Source organism: Hoplias malabaricus, chromosome 17 (assembly GCF_029633855.1).
Source record: "Hoplias malabaricus isolate fHopMal1 chromosome 17, fHopMal1.hap1, whole genome shotgun sequence".
Classification (NCBI taxonomy): Eukaryota; Metazoa; Chordata; class Actinopteri; order Characiformes; family Erythrinidae; genus Hoplias; species Hoplias malabaricus.
In genome coordinates this window covers 24,094,633-24,111,626 of record NC_089816.1, presented here as the reverse complement: position 1 = coordinate 24,111,626, position 16,994 = coordinate 24,094,633, and the positions used below count along the sequence as shown (strand labels likewise).

The 16,994-nt window shown below is 40.5% G+C and overlaps 1 protein-coding gene across 2 annotated transcripts in view; it reads left to right on the top strand.

Annotated features, from left to right (window-relative positions):
• The first annotated feature begins 6,091 nt into the window (after positions 1-6,091).
• pdgfc (platelet derived growth factor c) overlaps positions 6,092-16,994 on the top strand; it is a 50,985-nt gene continuing 40,082 nt past the window's right edge. For both annotated transcript variants that reach the window (XR_010795943.1, XM_066649169.1), the window contains exon 1: positions 6,092-7,470. Coding sequence is in view for 1 of the 2 variants with exons in the window: in XM_066649169.1 (XP_066505266.1) it covers positions 7,362-7,470 (109 nt within the window). In the remaining variant the exon portion in view is untranslated. The remainder of the gene's footprint in view (positions 7,471-16,994) is intronic.

The window sequence follows — 16,994 nt, the reverse complement described above, 5'->3', positions numbered from 1 at the left end:
GAGGATCTGCGTGTGCGTGCGCGCGTGTGTGCGCCCGTCATGTAACATGCGCAGTAGAGCAGCCAGCAGCTCTAGGAGCAGCACATGCACAATATGGAAGGCCAGCAAGCCCCTGGCACTGTACAGCAAACTGCACGTGTGGGGATAAAACAGAGGGAGGAAAGAATATAAAACTTGTTTTTGAAATAATACCTTTGTTTTTGGAATAATAATCCATAAAAAATTGCATCTATTGAAGGACTAGTACCAGCTCTTACGTCATTTCACCATTAAAGTGCACGTTCTTCTTGGGGCAAAAATGGCGTGGAGTGTGAAGAGCTACTGAGCAAATGAAAACAGTTAAAGACGAACCTGACAACCACACATATACACCAGAGTGAGTGAGTGAGAGAGAGAGAGAGAGTCTGTGCTATTGTCTCAGAAAATTCTTAATGAGGTCATATATAAGTGTATATTAGACAAGAGGTCACTGATTTAATTGAAGATACATTGATTGAGGTCACATTCCAAGTTCATAGGCTGCGACTAATGTGATAAATTCCTTGTGAGGTCAGAAATATCCTGCCTGTGATGTCACTGATATGAGAGGAAATCATGGATAATAAACAATGTCACAGATTCATATTGTTTTCCAATATTCTTAGTGATGTCACATATTCTTATTGTTTACAATATATTTTGTGATGTCACAGATTCTTACTGGTTTCCCAGATTCCTAGTGATGTCACAGATTCTTATTTGTTGCCCAAATCCCTAATGATGTCACAGATTCTCATTGTTGTCATAGATTCTTATTGTTGTCACGGAGTCTTATTGTTGTCACAGATTCTTCTTTTTTATATATATGTATATTATTTACTTTATTTTATTGTTTTGATTGTCACAGATAATATTGTTATCCCAGACGTCAAAGAATCTTGCTGCTGTCACACAATTCTGGAGAGAACAGTGTTGCAAAATATGGCCAAATAAAAGGCAGAGCTGGATTAAATTCTATAAAACACAAAAAGTAGATTAAAATATTTAGAGACTTATAAAAGAATTATAAAAAATGTATACTGCCTTTGTAATAGTATGATTTTACAAATACTTATTGGCAAGGCAGATTTTGTGAGGTTACATATTCTAACAGAGAAGTCCCAGATTGTGCAAATTCTTCAGAGGTCAATAGAGAGGTGAGCATTTATAAAGGTAAACTCAGCTCTTTTTGTTCACTCATCCAGGAGTGCTTGCTCTGTGCTGTTTGCATTACACATGAATGAAAACAAAGACATTCACAAATCTCCACAGAGGGCTGTGAAGCTTAGCTTAGCTCCAAAGTCCAGAGGCACTGTTCACATGTGTCATTCTATACGTTTTCTTCAAGTTCTGGCAGAAACTTGGACGCCGGCGGCCTCGGATTCGGGTCCTCTTCGCGGGGGTCTGATAGTTTCAATAACACACTTATATAAACTAAATTACTGAATCAGGCCAAATGAATTAATATCTAGCCCGAGCACTGTAATATTATAATCAAGCTCTAAACGGTGGGGAACAAAAGGAGCCTTGTTTTTAAAATACATTCTACATTTGGAGAGGAGCCATGTAGCTGACGGACAACGCAGCACCAATCCAAAAACATGTCAGTACACTCCTGCACACAGAATACACTATTATATCTGGCATGTAAGCCCAGCTCTGCTATCAGTCTCCACACACCCGTCTGTTGACACATCCCTCCTTTATAAGGAAAATAAAATCAACACGTAGGACTTCCCTCTTTTGAAAAACTCTTTCCTTTCCCCCTGAGGTGGTGAGGAGCTCTCTGAAGGTGACTGACGAGCGTTCCAGAGGATGAGAATCTAGTGTTCAACAGAATGCAGAAAAGACATCTAAGGATTACATTAACAAAGACAAGTAATGTCAAACATAAAGGTGGACTGTATGGCAAACACTGTGATCATTATGCTTTCATTATACATTTAATACATACTAAGATCATTTGCAGATAACATGAAAGACTTTAGTTCCATATTTTTAAAGCACTAATACAAATATTATAATAATATTAGAGTTAGGAGTAACGATGATACCTATGACTTAATCTGGGAACTGTATTGTGTGCCATTGTAGGCAAAAGAGTTTGTCCGCATTTAAACATAGGCCTTCGCCTATAAGTGTGGGACACTGTTATCAGTGATGAAACTGTGAAGAAAATGGGCAAAGCAATAAAACAAAATAAAAGTCAAGTGTGGCCTGATTTTGCACAATAATGGTAATATACTGTTACTGTTTCTAAGCCTATGCAAGGTTACTGCTGGCATTACATGATGTGAGAAGCAGAGGGATGTTCCAGGCAGTAAGAAATCCTGGCAGGTCTAAGCCACTAAAAAGCAGATCAGAAAGCATTTAGAGAGAGCGCTGGAGAGCTGGGATTGATTGGTAGTCTATTAATAAGGCTGAGCAGAAAAGTCCATGTCTGATTTAGTATAAAAGTGCTTGTCATGGTAATTCACTGCATACTGCTGCTCCTGCCAAGACAGCCTCGTTTAAAGCATCACTTCTCCTGGATGCTCTTTTCGCCTTTATAGACTTTATAGACTGCGTTACAAGATGAAACAATCACTTTCCTGTGATTCTCATGTTCAGAAATGCTTGATCAGAATGAAATGATGGTCCTGTAGTGATCACTGACACTTAGTTGTTGTCCCAAGTGAATGGGACCTTCTGAGCTTTCAGGTCTTTATTGTTTTTAGTGGGAGAAAATTAAAGAATTAATTATAAACATGGCCTGCATTAATTTATTCATTAATTTATTTACCGTCTGAAACTGCCGATCCAGTTCAGTGTTGCGGTGGATACAGAGCCTACCTGGAATCACTGGGTGCAAGGCTGACCTGCGTTTAGTTTTATTCTATATTGTAAAGGGAGTTTAAAGAGTTTTCAAAAATACTTGAATCAGGGCAAATTCTCTGTATTTTTGGAAGCTGGGTGTGAAAAAGGGATGTGTATGGATGTATGTAGCTACGTATGTATTTATTTTATTTTTTTTTACATTAGAAAATTAAAAGAATATATATTTTATTAAAGCTTTATTCATTAACAAAATACATAATAGACAAACATCTGAAGTGCTGTATTTACTTGGATTAATTCATCACAGAAGATGTACGGCCACCTCAGTGTACACAATAACCAATCACAAATAAGACACGTTCTTAACCTGACTGTAGCATTGAAGGACACCACAAGGTGTCTCTAGCCTCCAAGTAGAACTTCATAATTATTACAAAGAAAACATTTTGGATTGACCAGCACATTTTTCTTTTGTGTAGTTAATTTTAAGACTCCTCCTGAAATCCTACTGTTTGATTACAACGGTTGGACTGTGAATAAAAACATTCTTTATGTGTTCTCAGAGTCGCCCACCCAGTGATTAATTTCATTTCACGCCCAACGTGACCTGTCGTGCTCTGTGAGATTGATATTTACCAGGACAGAAGGTGAGGCTGCGTTTGTTTACTCTGCATCCATTTCAGGGGAAATGTGCTTTTTGCTCTGGAAGATTTTTGGACCGGACACATAACAGTGCGTTCGCTGACCCTGCGTGGTGACCTCCTTTACTGAAACCTCCAAAAAAATCTGTGCTGGTTTTAATTTCACTGTTTACACATTGCTTTTTTCTGGTATCAAAGTGATTCGCAGGACCACCAAGAAAGCACAAAACATTGTAGTGTCTACACGGAACAAAATTCCAATCTTCTGAAATGCTCCCACAGAGGGGGAGAGAGAGAGAGAGAGAGAGAGAGAGAGAGAGAGAGAGAGATTCCTTCTGGCTGAGGTGCTGACATCTGCTGTAGGCTTTGGGGATGGAATGTGATCCTCTCCCACAGACAGCTCACGAACTCACAGTCCAGACGCAGCCACCAGATCCTTCTCTGTAGACCATACCTGCAGGCCCAAATACAGAAACATCCATGCTTTCATTATTGTCTTTTGTCTACTCCATGTTATAAGAAATCCCTTCAAAAGGACATCAGCAGAGCATAGACATTTGTGTTGAGCAAACTACAAGCAAAAGTATTACAATATATCCATTATCTGTAACCGCTTATCCAATTTAGGGTTGCGGTGGGTCCAGAGCCTACCTGGAATCATCGGGCACAAGGCGGGAATACACCCTGGAGGGGGCGCCAGTCCTTCACAGGGCAACACACACACTCAAACATTCACACCTACGGACACTTTTGAGGACCAACGTGTTTTTGGAGCGTGGGAGGAAACGGGAGCACCTGGAAGAAACCCACGTGGACACAGGGAGAACACACCAAACTCCTCCCAGACAGTCACCTGGAAGAAACCCACGCGGACACAGGGAGAACACACCACATTCCTCACAGACAGTCACCCGGAGGAAACCCACGCAGACACAGGGAGAACACACCACATTCCTCACAGACAGTCACCTGGAGGAAACCCACGCAGACACAGGGAGAACACACCAAACTCCTCACAGACCGTCAACTGGAGGAAACCCACGTGGACACAGGGAGAACACACCACACCCCTCACAGACAGTCAACTGGAGGAAACCCACGCAGACACAGGGAGAACACACCAATCTCCTCACAGACATTCACCCGGAGGAAACCCACGCGGACACAGGGAGAATACACCACACTCCTCACAGACAGTCACCCGGAGGAAACCCACGCAGACACAGGGAGAACACACCAAACACCTCACAGACAGTCACCCGGAGGAAACCCATGCGGACACAGGGAGAACACACCACACTCCTCACAGACAGTCACTCAGAGGAAACCCACGCAGACACAGGGAGAACACACAACACTCCTCACATACAGTCACCTGGAACGGGAATCAAACCCACAACCTCCAGGCCCCTGGAGCTGTGTGACTGCGACACTACCTGCTGCGCCACCGTGCCGCCCTGACATTCATTTATTCATTCTTTCAACACAAGATTGTGTGATTTTAATAGATTGCTAGTCTTGACTTGTCAAGTGTGTGAAGTTATTAAATAATTTTCTATGTGTTTTCTGTCACTACATGGTACATTGTTGTCTGTAAAAATAGCTTAGCTAAAAAAAATTAGATATTGTAGATGCTAAAGTATATTTGTTACGTCACATGATTTTGTCCACTTATAGATTACAATGTCAATGTCAGAAACTATCTAACAAGTATTTTTAGGGTTACTTTGATACTTGAAATGATTAGAGTCAAGTATGTGATGACATAGATATGGAGTTAGCATGATGTCATCAGCTTCCTTTGTACTAACTAGCTATTTTAGCTTTGTAGCTCCTGTACGTTTTGACTGATTTGAGGTAAAGCATGTGCTTGGTCAAATTTAAATATTGATTTGTATAGCATGATGCAACAAAAATCATATTTGTTTAAATACAAACTGGAACCACAGTATATTATGTGTTTTGGCACATCAGCCTTTTAGCTCTGTAGATCACAGCACTTTTCGTCTGACTAAAAACTTCCTCAGCATTAGACGTGTGCCGATGTCAGCTGAATTCGGACCTCCTCTGATTCACCCTCCTGGACGCATCCCTCTTCCCCCACCCCCCTTTCGTCTCTCCTCCTGTAGTGATCTGAGGCTGAAAGCGAAATTGCTTTACCATTGCATCATATGTCTGGCAGAATCACTTCAATGTGTGTGCCCTTGCTCGGATTGTTTAGTCTGCCATAGGAGTCTATGGGGGTAAAGGCACACGTAAGGAACCCATTGGCAGCAGGGAGATGAGATTAACCACATGAAAAGGCTTTTATGAGGTGATGTATTGAGCTGGCGAAAGGAAATGGCTTACACACAGGCGGGGGAGAGCATGCCGTCCACTGCTTTGATAAGACAAATTGAGGAGTCCACCAACATTTCCCAAAAGGCACATTAGACATTGTTCTCTTTTAACAATGAAGGAATCCCCCAATGCAACCATGGAAATTATTAGGACACAAGGCTCATTCATTGCCAAAACATTTTAATTGAAAGAGCACATGTTGAGGAAGCCTTAAATATCTGGTGCAGGTACGACTACAAAAAAAGTTAAGATCAAGCATAGCTGTAAAAATGGGTGGAATAGTATTGAGATGCTATATATTTATTTCTGTAGAAAACATGAAGAGAAACAGGTAAACCAGGTAAGTGACTTATTTCATGTGGAGAGCCAAAGTTTATTAAACTCTACACCTGCACAGTGCTGCACTGTAGGCAAATAGTGGAGAGATAAAAGTGGAGAAAAAGGGAGATTAAGTGCATATTTATAGAGCAGTGTGTACTGAATTAAGGTAAAGGTGTACAGTAATATCACATTTTAAGCCATTAGGGGACTATTTGTGTTGGAAATAGATTCTAAACAGAGGTAAGAGTGATTTTGATTGATGCCCTGAGGGTGAGTGTGTATAATTCCATTTTGAAAATCCTCAAGAATATACAAATCCATCAACAACGTGAACTCATTTGTAACTAACAAATGAATAACCTTGAATAATAAACACACAATTCATTTCACAAACTATCATTCATAGCAAATCTGGGCTTAATTCATGAAGACAAATTCAGCCCTTAGATCTGTGACTATGGAGCACAGCAGCAGCAGTAGTTTCTCCCAGGTCTCCGCCTTTCTGGGGAGGTTTTTTCATCAGCTTTCTTTTTTTTTTTTTTGGCCCCTGCTGAGTTTCCTTTGAGTGCAGCACCTGTTGGGTGGTCACTTTTCTCTCAGCTTTCCACAAACTCGACCCTCTGTCTCTTCCTCAGCTTTTCTAGCTTTCAGACTGCAGCTTTATACAATAATGTCTTCTCATTTTGCGTTACTGTATCCACTTGTTTCTGATACTACTGCTTCCAGTCTTGCAAAGGAAGAATGTCTAAGCTGACTTGCGCGCGGATGGACCACCGTTACCTCAGAGTTCCTCAGAAATGTAGAAACGCATTCCAGAAGTTTCCGAGAAGACTGCCATGAACTGTGGATGGTAACATTGTGTGTGTGTGTGTTTTTTTATTCTTTGAGAAACATTTCCTCGTGTACTGTGGCTTTGACGTGCTCTTTAACCAATATTTAAGTGTACATCGTCCACGAAGTGAGCAGGTGTGTGCTCCCCCTTTCAGCCCAGCAACTCTTGAGGAGAAATCAGCGCTAAGTTTTCGTCCTTCTCTTTCGAAGTATCTTCTTGAAAAAAACCGTCGGTTCGGCTGGGACTATGAGGTGTTTAGTCCGCGTTTTCTCTCTGCTTTGTCCGGACTGGGATAGCTGCTGCTGGGGCGTTAGGAAAGGCTGAAGGTTGAAGGCTCACCTGACTGAACACCTTCTCCACCGCGTTAGCATCCGCTGCTAACTCCGAGCCAAATGCCTCCTCTTCTCCTCCTCTGCCTGCTGTGGTCTTTTCTGCAGAGCTGCAGGGCTGAGTCCGCTCTCATCTCTAAACTCCAGCACTCAGAGCTCAAAGAGCACAACGGTGAGTTTGAACCCTCCATTTCAAACACAAACCCCATTACAGGCTTGTTTAAAACTCAGTTACAGTGACAGATTCCATTACAGACCTGCTTTAAACACAAACTCTCTTACAGACCTGTTTCAAACTCTTTGACATACACAGGCTCCATCACAGTCTCCATAGACAATTCTCTGACAGTCATAGACTCCTTTAAGATACTATCTTTATATCTGTCTATTTATCTGTAGTTCTCTCCCTCCAATCCTTCTATCCCTTTATCTTTATATATATAAATATATATAAAATCATCACTCTATCTACTGCTCTGACTGCCTACCCCCCCCCCCCCTCTCTCTCTCTCTCTCTCTCTCTCTGAATGAACTCGTTTGTTCGCCTTGAGCCCCATTATGGCAGGTAGGATGTGGAAATTACCTTTGGCTTTAAACTCAATCCCTGTGTATGTTTAAGCGTCCCGCAGGAGGGCTGCGTCTCTCTGATGGCAGAATGAATGTATTCATGTGGCTGCTGATGTGCTCACCTCTGAACCTTGCTCACACACTCACATCACTTACACACTCTGTAAAACTGACTTTTTTTTCCCCCTCAACATGAACTTGTAACACAACTTTGTTGACATGTTGCATAAACAGAGGTAGGTGGGGACAAACTTACCCTCAGCCTCCAACACACAGCAATAAATTAAATATGAATAATAAATGTTCACTTGGTAAATGTGCAGAGGGATATATGTATGTATATATAGCTCCAGAAAGATATACAAGCACTTAATCTGGGTGGAGAGTTGCATAAACAATGTATAGGAAAAGTTTTATTTAGAACTTGTGCATCATGATTTTAAATATTAATTTGAAATACAGATTAAAAAAGAAAGCTGTGTAAAAAACAAAATCAAACATTTCACCACACCTTTGTTTTTTTTTCACCATTGATGTAGTTATATAAGCTACCTGAAATAGCACTTCACTTTTTGGCATGTGTTTCACGTCAGTAAGCTAAGAGTAAAACCCCTGAGAAAGGGTTGGATGGGGCACCAGGTTCTAACTGCCCTTCTTTATCCCCCTTGACTGAAAGAAATAAAGAATAGAGGTGAATGAGTGGCGTACTCTGCCAAGTGTAACTGAAAGGTGAGGCTTGTTCTTGAGCCCTCTTTTATCACCTCAACAATGCGTGCCTTATCGGAGCTGTTCTTTACCCCTGTTGAATGAAGCTGCCACTAACTGTTGATTTGAGACCAGCCTACGTTTCCAGCTGGAGAAGGTTCGGATCAGGAATAGCATTTTAGACCTGTTTAGGCAAGGGTTAGCTCATTGTTTAAACAGATTCTCTTCAGGTGGTGGAGATCCACAACTTCTTGAAGTTTTAATGCAGTGCCAGTTGAACTTCATTGATTTTGGAATGTTAGAATAGTTTCTGAATGCATATGATAATGTACAAAAGGTATGCACTCATAGTTTCGGGTTGAAATAGGACTGCTGTTGTGTATGTGGTTGTTTCAGGTCAGCAATAGTTCACAACAATAATGAATTGCACAAAAAGGTCTTATTGAATTGAACTGTAATGAAATTTGATTCATGTTGCAAGCTCCTGCCTAATCAATAGATATAAACATGCATTAGAGTATGGCCTGTTGTGCTGCTGAATATGAAATGCTGATGGATTTGGCAGAGATTTTTCATAGGTTCTGTTCCTCATTGGCAACTTTACCCACATCTTTAGGAATGTTTCACAAATGAGCCCCATGAGAAGGCTTAAATCAGTGTGTTTTACTTATGGCTATTCAGTGCATGCAGTTTATGCAAAATCCCATTTTCTGAGCTGTGAAGGAGCTTATTGACAGCTTTCTGCAGTTTGAACTCACTGAAATACTTTTGCTCATGCAGTGATCTTAATCTGTAGTCTGAAATGTGACCCTGGAGATATTTGTAATGGCATTTATTTGTTGGTGGAAACACTCTGAACCCACTGACACCTGAAAACTGATGAGTGATTGCATGTAGGCAGTGATATAATATTTTAATATTGCACTCACTAAATTTATTTAGCTACACTTCTGAACCATTTTGAACTGCTCTGATGTTTCCAAAGGGCCAAATAAGGCTGAAGATTTAATACAAGAGTTAATTATATTGCTACATCTGGCACTAGAAGTTTGCTTGTTCAACAGGAACTTCAACTTCTGTGATTGGTCAAGAATCTCACTGCTTAAAGTAGCAGTTTTGAGATTGGTTAGAAAGATGTTGGCATAGTGCAGCCCTGTGCATTTATTTGTTTATTTATTTATTTATTTATTTTAAACCATCACATTAAGAATTAGCAAGTGGTAGATCATTTTGTCCAAACGCCAAAGTCCAGTAGGCACATACGCTGATTTTATTGTAAGTTTGTTGAGACTTGTTGCTGGATCCTCCCGTGAGTGCTACATGGTTGAGTATTTTCACCTGCAGGCATTTTGTGTTGAAGCCAAATTATCCCTCATTAATCTGCTGTAGTCCCTCCAGCATCACCCACAGAGCAAACAGGGATATACTTGTATAGAAGGACGGCAAACACTATCAGCAGCAGCATTCAACGTTTCCGGTATTTACAGGATCTACTGGATCACCCAGAGTGGAATGTGGTTAATATGACTCTTGAGTTAACTGGTAGTGCAGTTTTTGCTTCTTGACCACGCACAGGTGGTGAAGGTAACATAGGACCTATTCTTGTTCTTGGGGTGGCACAGTTATATGATTGTTGGAAGATTATTCCATACTCGAGTGAACCATAATGATCATAATAAGATCAGCATCAGCTGTAATTACACCGCAATTACACCACATTCAGAGAATAATAGATATGACCATAGAAAGAGCACAATGAGTATGTTACAGGGCATAAGTAATATTGCACATATTACCTCAATTTGTGAGTAGTATTGCAGATATTAGCTTTGTTTTATAGGCCTCTGCCATGGGGATTGTATGGTAGCTGGCAGGATTGTGTCTTGGCTTCTGCTTCCACATCACCAGTGTGTTGTGTTAAGTGGTTTCCATAGCTTTTATCTACTGTGCATGTACTGTGGCACTGTCGTAACCAGTAGGACTTTGCCAAAAGGATTTTCAGTGTCCCAGTTGTACTGTGAAATTAAACAAGATTTTCAGTGTGTGGCATGCATATGCACACACACACACACACTCATACAACTGAGACAAATGACTCCCTGTTAAAGTAAGAGGCTGCCCTGACCCTTTTTTACACCAAGCGCTCCTGGCTGCAATTCTGTAGGCATTGAAGCTAGCTGTCAGTCGACACCCTGTACCCTGCCAATTCAAAAGTCGCATTTCAAAAGCTGAAAGGGGAGCAAAAGCTTTCTCACTGAGCATACTTAAAACTCCTGGGACAGGGAAAAAAAACTGGCATATTCAGAGCATTAAGTTTACATGCAGCACAACACACGTGATTGTCTAAAAGCAAATCTCTCTTTAGGAACCCATTGAGGGTTGGAGATTACAGGGTAACTTTGTCCAGGACACTTTGGCATATAGACAGATTCTGCAAGAAGAGCAAGTCGGTGCCTGCCTGATGTTTGCAATGTCGTCCCGCCAGCACACATACCTCTCCGTAACAGGACTCCAGGCTGAAGGGACTGGGTGCAGAAGTGCATTTCCTTTAAGGATCTGGGTCACCGATGTGATTTGTTTTGTCATTCGTCCTACATTTTTCTGAGCCTAAAATTGTTGTGCTCCACCCCTCTACCTGCACCATCTGTGCGTCTGTTGACTAGTCACATATCTCTTACAGTTCTTAGAATTGACCTTTTTTGGTCTTGAAGTTATTGATTGATTGATTGATTGATTGATTGGAGGTTGCTGGTTCGATCCCCATTACTGGCAGGAGATTTGGGGTGGTCCTCTTCCCTCAATGCATTTGGAGTGCCCTCGAGCAAGGCATCTAACCCCCAACGGCTCCCCGGGTCCCCAGGATGGCTGGCCACTGCTCTGGGTGTGTGTTTAATGCCACAGATGAGTTAAATGTGGAAAACATATTTAAAAAAAAATTGTAACATGCTCAAAAAATCATTGGTAGCTTTATCAGGGAATGAAACGATGTTCTTGCCATTTATGTTAATATAGATAGTCTTGGAAACACTATTTGTAAAGATCATTTTTACAAAACCCTTATAAAGAGCTGTTATGTTCAAGTGATGTAGAGATTTGAAAGCCACATTACGCTGTGTGCATATCAAAGCCTATTGCAGTGCTTTTCACAACAGCAGCTATATGGGGCCGTACAATGTGGTAAAGAAGAAAATATGTATTTTTTAACCCATGTTAAATAATCATTATTTAGACCAAGATTTGTAGCACCATGTCCGGTAACCCCAGCCTGCTCTCGAATCAGTAACATTAGTCTTTGTGCTTGCTCGCCATTTGATTGATCTGGACATCTGTTTGAATCTCTTTGATCTGCATAGGGAAAGAGTTCTTCAGAGATAATAACAGGTTTAGAGTAACATGCCAGACCCCCAAAATTGGCGATGGAAGACCTCTTGCCTGTGACGGCCTGGCTCTTCCGTGACATAAGAGATAAAGAGAAATATAAATGAGGTCTGAAAGTCTATAATCTTGCAAAACTGTTTCCTCTTGGTGGCTGTTCATGCTGAAAGATTATATGTTGTGTCTTAGCCACAGGCCATGGACGTGCCCTTATAGAGTAGTTCTGGGCCAAAAGAAGATTGGCCATTTGATGGATCTCCAATAAAAAGAATGTTATGTGTCATTTCAGTGCATGGATGGCCATGGATGACTGATCTTTATTGAGAAGAAAATTAACATTTATTTATGCAATGCTAGTGTTTGGCTTCTACAGTTTGTCTGTTTTGGCCATTTGTTCCACTACACTATGTTCCTGCTGCATAGGTGGGTGATATTGACTTCTTTTGCTGAATTTTTGCTGTTTCAGATCACTTAAGTTGGAAAACTGAACCCCAAACTTGGGTTAAGGCAGACTGCACTACCTAAAGTGCTACAAAACGGAGTTACAATGAGTTTCTTTGGTAATTCAAACAGTGAATAAAAACTTAAAGACAAGGTAATCCACCTACAAACAACTGTCATTTTTTCCCCTCAATCACACCATTCCACTTTAAATAATGCAATGCTTAGTACTGTGTTTCCCCACAGTCATAGACGTTTCTTGTAAAGCATCAGTAGGTATTGCTGATGGAAGGCCTTGCACTAATAAAAGGCATGAAGTAAATGTGAATTTAATTATAGAGAACACAATGTTGGTTATGAAGCTGAGTCTGTCTAGTGTCTTCTGTTTCGTATGGAAAAGGTGGAGTAACTGGCCCTCAGGTCCTACTTACCTGACTCCATAAATACCCGTCCACCTCTCCCCAGACGACAGCACTTCCTTCACCTTGACACCTTTATACTGTTCTTCATACCCGTCATCCATCAAAGTCCTGACAGCTCTGAGACACTCGTGTCAGCCATTTTTAACCCTGACCGGCTGTCCTGCCAGCGGGACACAATTCAGTGTTACTTTACAGGTCTTTGAATGAATGGGATGCAGTTTCATTGATGTTGGATTTACACAGATACGACTAACTTTAGTTGTAAAGTCCTACTATTCAACTGCCTCCTATATGTGCGCACAGACACACAACCCACCCAGCTGTCAATCATAAACTTGTTACCATCACCTTGTTTCTACACTCACTGTGCGTACTCATTTATAGGTTACACTCAATACTCTGTTTACCTATTTTGACAGTGTTTTTCTGTGGTCATGACCCTGACAGGACCACAGCAAAGCATGCATTATTTGAGTGGTGGATCCTTGAGGGGGTTGAACTTCAATCTGTAATTGTAAAGCTGCAAAGGAAGGTGGTCATAATGCCGTGGTTGATCAACGTGTAGGCATAGTCATGAAGGCTGTATTATGGATGTTAACGAGTAAAGTCATGTGCCTATTTTTGGTACCATCTAGTCCAGTAAAAGACTGAGGACTGTGCTTAGATGCTTTCTTGGCCTGGGGTTAGTCACTGTTCTCAAAAAATCTGCCTCCAGGTCAAACTAAATCCTCCACGTTGAAACACGAGGATAACCTGTAACTGTTTGTGATTGCTTGCACCCTGCCGGAACAGATAATTCTGCGTTATTAGCCGTAAGCTGTCTGTGGATATTGCCTGTTTTCAGAGCAAACTGAATTCCTGAGGCTTTAGGGTTTTTTGGCAGGAGGTAAATGTGACGACTTGACCTTGCTTACCGTCTCTTCCAGGCATGTCTACATACCTTGGCAGATTTTAGCTCTCGCTGTCAGAGAGGTATTTTGAATGCCCCCCCCCACCCTTTTCTCTCCTTTCTCTCTGACTTTTTTCTGTCTCATTTCTCGTTTCCTTTCTCTTCATTTTCTCCGTCCCCAAGTGAGTCATTTTTATCCATGCTGCAGTCTTTCGGCTGCCTGCCGCTGATGACTGATGTCTGAGTCTGCCCCCAGATCACGTTGTGAAAGCAGAAGCGTGAAAACTGGCAGATGATTGGCTCAGAGGGACATTCATAAGTAGCCATGTTTATTTCTGCCAAACCATGATATTTGTCATGGAATTGTGAGCAGCTTTTGGCATTTAGTGTTGCTGAGACATCACATTGTCAGTCAGATGAATTTGGTATAATTTGGATTAATTCAGACTTTGGAATAACATAAAAGAATACTTGCTGTATGCTGTGTTTAATGAATATGACAACGTACAGGGGTCAGAACAGTGGTGCACGAGAATATCGAGAACGATCAATACAGAAAAACTAGTTGTGATAACATATTCAGCCATATCACCCAGCTCTAATTATTATACATAACTATTTTCCAGAATTAATAACTTGAATTTCAAAAGAATAACTTAGACTGTGAGTAATTAAATTTTTGACTGGATATTAAAGAACGGAAGACTGGCCTTTGCACATCGCTATATATCGTTACACCCCTCGGGAGCAGCCACCTGTTGTGGAGGAGACTAACACATTTTTTGGAATTGATTTTGGAATTATATCGTTATTGGCTGTGTTTGCCGATATTTCATATCAATAATTACAGACACGTATACGCTGGAAGAAGACTGGATGCCACAATCTTTCATAAAAATAAATGAATACAATAAATAAAATAAATTAAAATACTTAAAAATACTTAAAATTGTTCCCCATCTGCCAGTGGGGAGAAGCACAAAGGCAGTTCTGAAGCTTTTATTTCTGTAATACTGTATTGCTGACATTGCTAAAGGTCCATTGGTATGTATTTGTATTTAATTCTTTGTTTTAAGTCGCCTTCTCACAGTGGAATTATGGAAACACAAGTGTTTTTTTTTTTTTTTTTTTTTTTTCAGTTCATGTTGATTTTCTCCTCTTATAAAAATGAAACCTTTAAATGCTGCTTTCCTGGGAGGATATTTTGGTAGTTTACCAGATTTTGCATGATTGATATTAGTCCAATTTTCAATGTGTATTTTAATTAGTGCTGGGTGATAACAGAGCTCAGGTAACAGAGCTCAATAAACCTTCATTTCAACATTACACAGCCAGCTACATGCTATCAGGCGTGTATACTCCTTACGGTAAATGAACATAGGAGAACACATGAACGTGAGAACATAAACAAGACTAATTCAAGTGCTTGTATGTATTAAATATATATATTAAATATGTTAAATATGTATATATATATTAAATATGTCTTCTGTTCACGCTGTGTTTTGGGGTGTATTTTGTTTGGTGTGGTGACCCCTGTCAGAACACGTCCAGAAACTTACCAGGTGGGTTTTTCTTCCCTCAAAGTGTATTTTCCTCCCAGGAAATGTTTTCCTGTTTGCGAGAGCACTGTTCGTTGCCTCACTTTCCGCTCGGATCCGACACCATAGATGCTGCTTCTCTTGAGTAAACTTTTTCCGTGACTCTAGGTACAGGCCACCACACTGCGACCCTGAACTGGATAAATGGTTACACACAATGAATGAATATATATATATATATATATATATATATATATATATATATGTGTGTGTGTGTGTGTGTTTGTGTGGGGGTTAATATTGTGATAAATATCGAGAACGATCAATACAGAAAAACTAGTTGTGATAACATATTCAGCCATATCACCCAGCTCTAATTATTATACATAAATATTTTCCAGAATTAATAACTTGAATTTCAAAAGAATAACTTAGACTGTGAGTAATTAAATTTTTGACTGGATATTAAAGAACGGAAGACTGGCCTTTGCACATCGCTGTATATCGTTACACCCCTCGGGAACAGCCACCTGTTGTGGAGGAGACTAACACATTTTTCAGCATTGCACAACTGTCTGTAACAAGTCTGTAAGGATATGTCTCATGGGTGGTGATGGCTTGGCACTGAAGCCTGCTGGCTTTAGATGATCCCTATAATTAGGTCTTAAAGATTATGTATGGCCACGTTTTTTTCTTGGTTTTGCACATCTAGCGTATGACTGAGTCGGGATCTTTTAAGCATTTTACAGGAAGTGATGAGGACACAGTTTAAAAAGCAGTGCTGGTTTTACGGGAAAGTGTGTTTCGTCAGTGTTTGGTGGGTTGTGGCCTTGGTTTCAGTGAATGTGTGTGTCAGCCCACACACACACACACACTATCAGGGAAGAATGATCCAGAATTATGACTGCTGTATTTGTGCTCTGGCTCAGAAATGAAGGGAGTCTGTTCTGAGGAAATGTAATGTTGTAGAAACAACGCAACGCTATAATGGTGCCATACGGTCAGCTCGTTCCTCAAGAGAATACCCTGCATTCTTCCATCTGCCACTTGGTTTTTCATCCCTTAATTCCCTTTTTTCTATGTGAAGGGACAGAGAGAGAAAGCAAAACTCATGTATATATGTCTTAAAACGTTTCAAAGAAAGTCCCCTACTCACAAAGTCAGATTTATTTCATTCTTTCCGTGCGGTCTTTGTGTGAAAATATTTCCATGCCTTGGGTATCTCTGCAAGCTCCTTAAATTAGTAGTCTTGGGTGTGGGAATAGGTGAATAAATTAAATGTACATGTTCTTTAACTATTGTTACCGCCCTCTCTCTTTGCTTGTTTTTAACGACCAGGGGTAAGAGAGGACATAACATGAGATGTGTGAAAATCAGGTACTATTGATGACAGTTAAGATAACACACACCCACACAACTGCTGCTCTTTATTAGATTTAATTTAACACAGGTTACAATACAAAGAAAAACAAACATGGAAAAAGAAGGAAAGAGCACAAAAAAACTTGACAAGTGAAGCTACATTTAGAGTTCACAAAAAAGGTACAAAGGTGAGTTAATTCACATAGCCAACACACTCAGGTGGACTATGGACGGTGCCAAAGAAAAGAAAAGAACAAAACAACTTGCCTGCCTATCCTACTAACTTCCCTAAGATGAAGATAAAATACATGAGTGGCACTTGCCCCTTACCTAGTGTATACAATAATTTACTATCAGTACTGTTGGGTGTTTTACTAGCCTGTCCACACTGAGG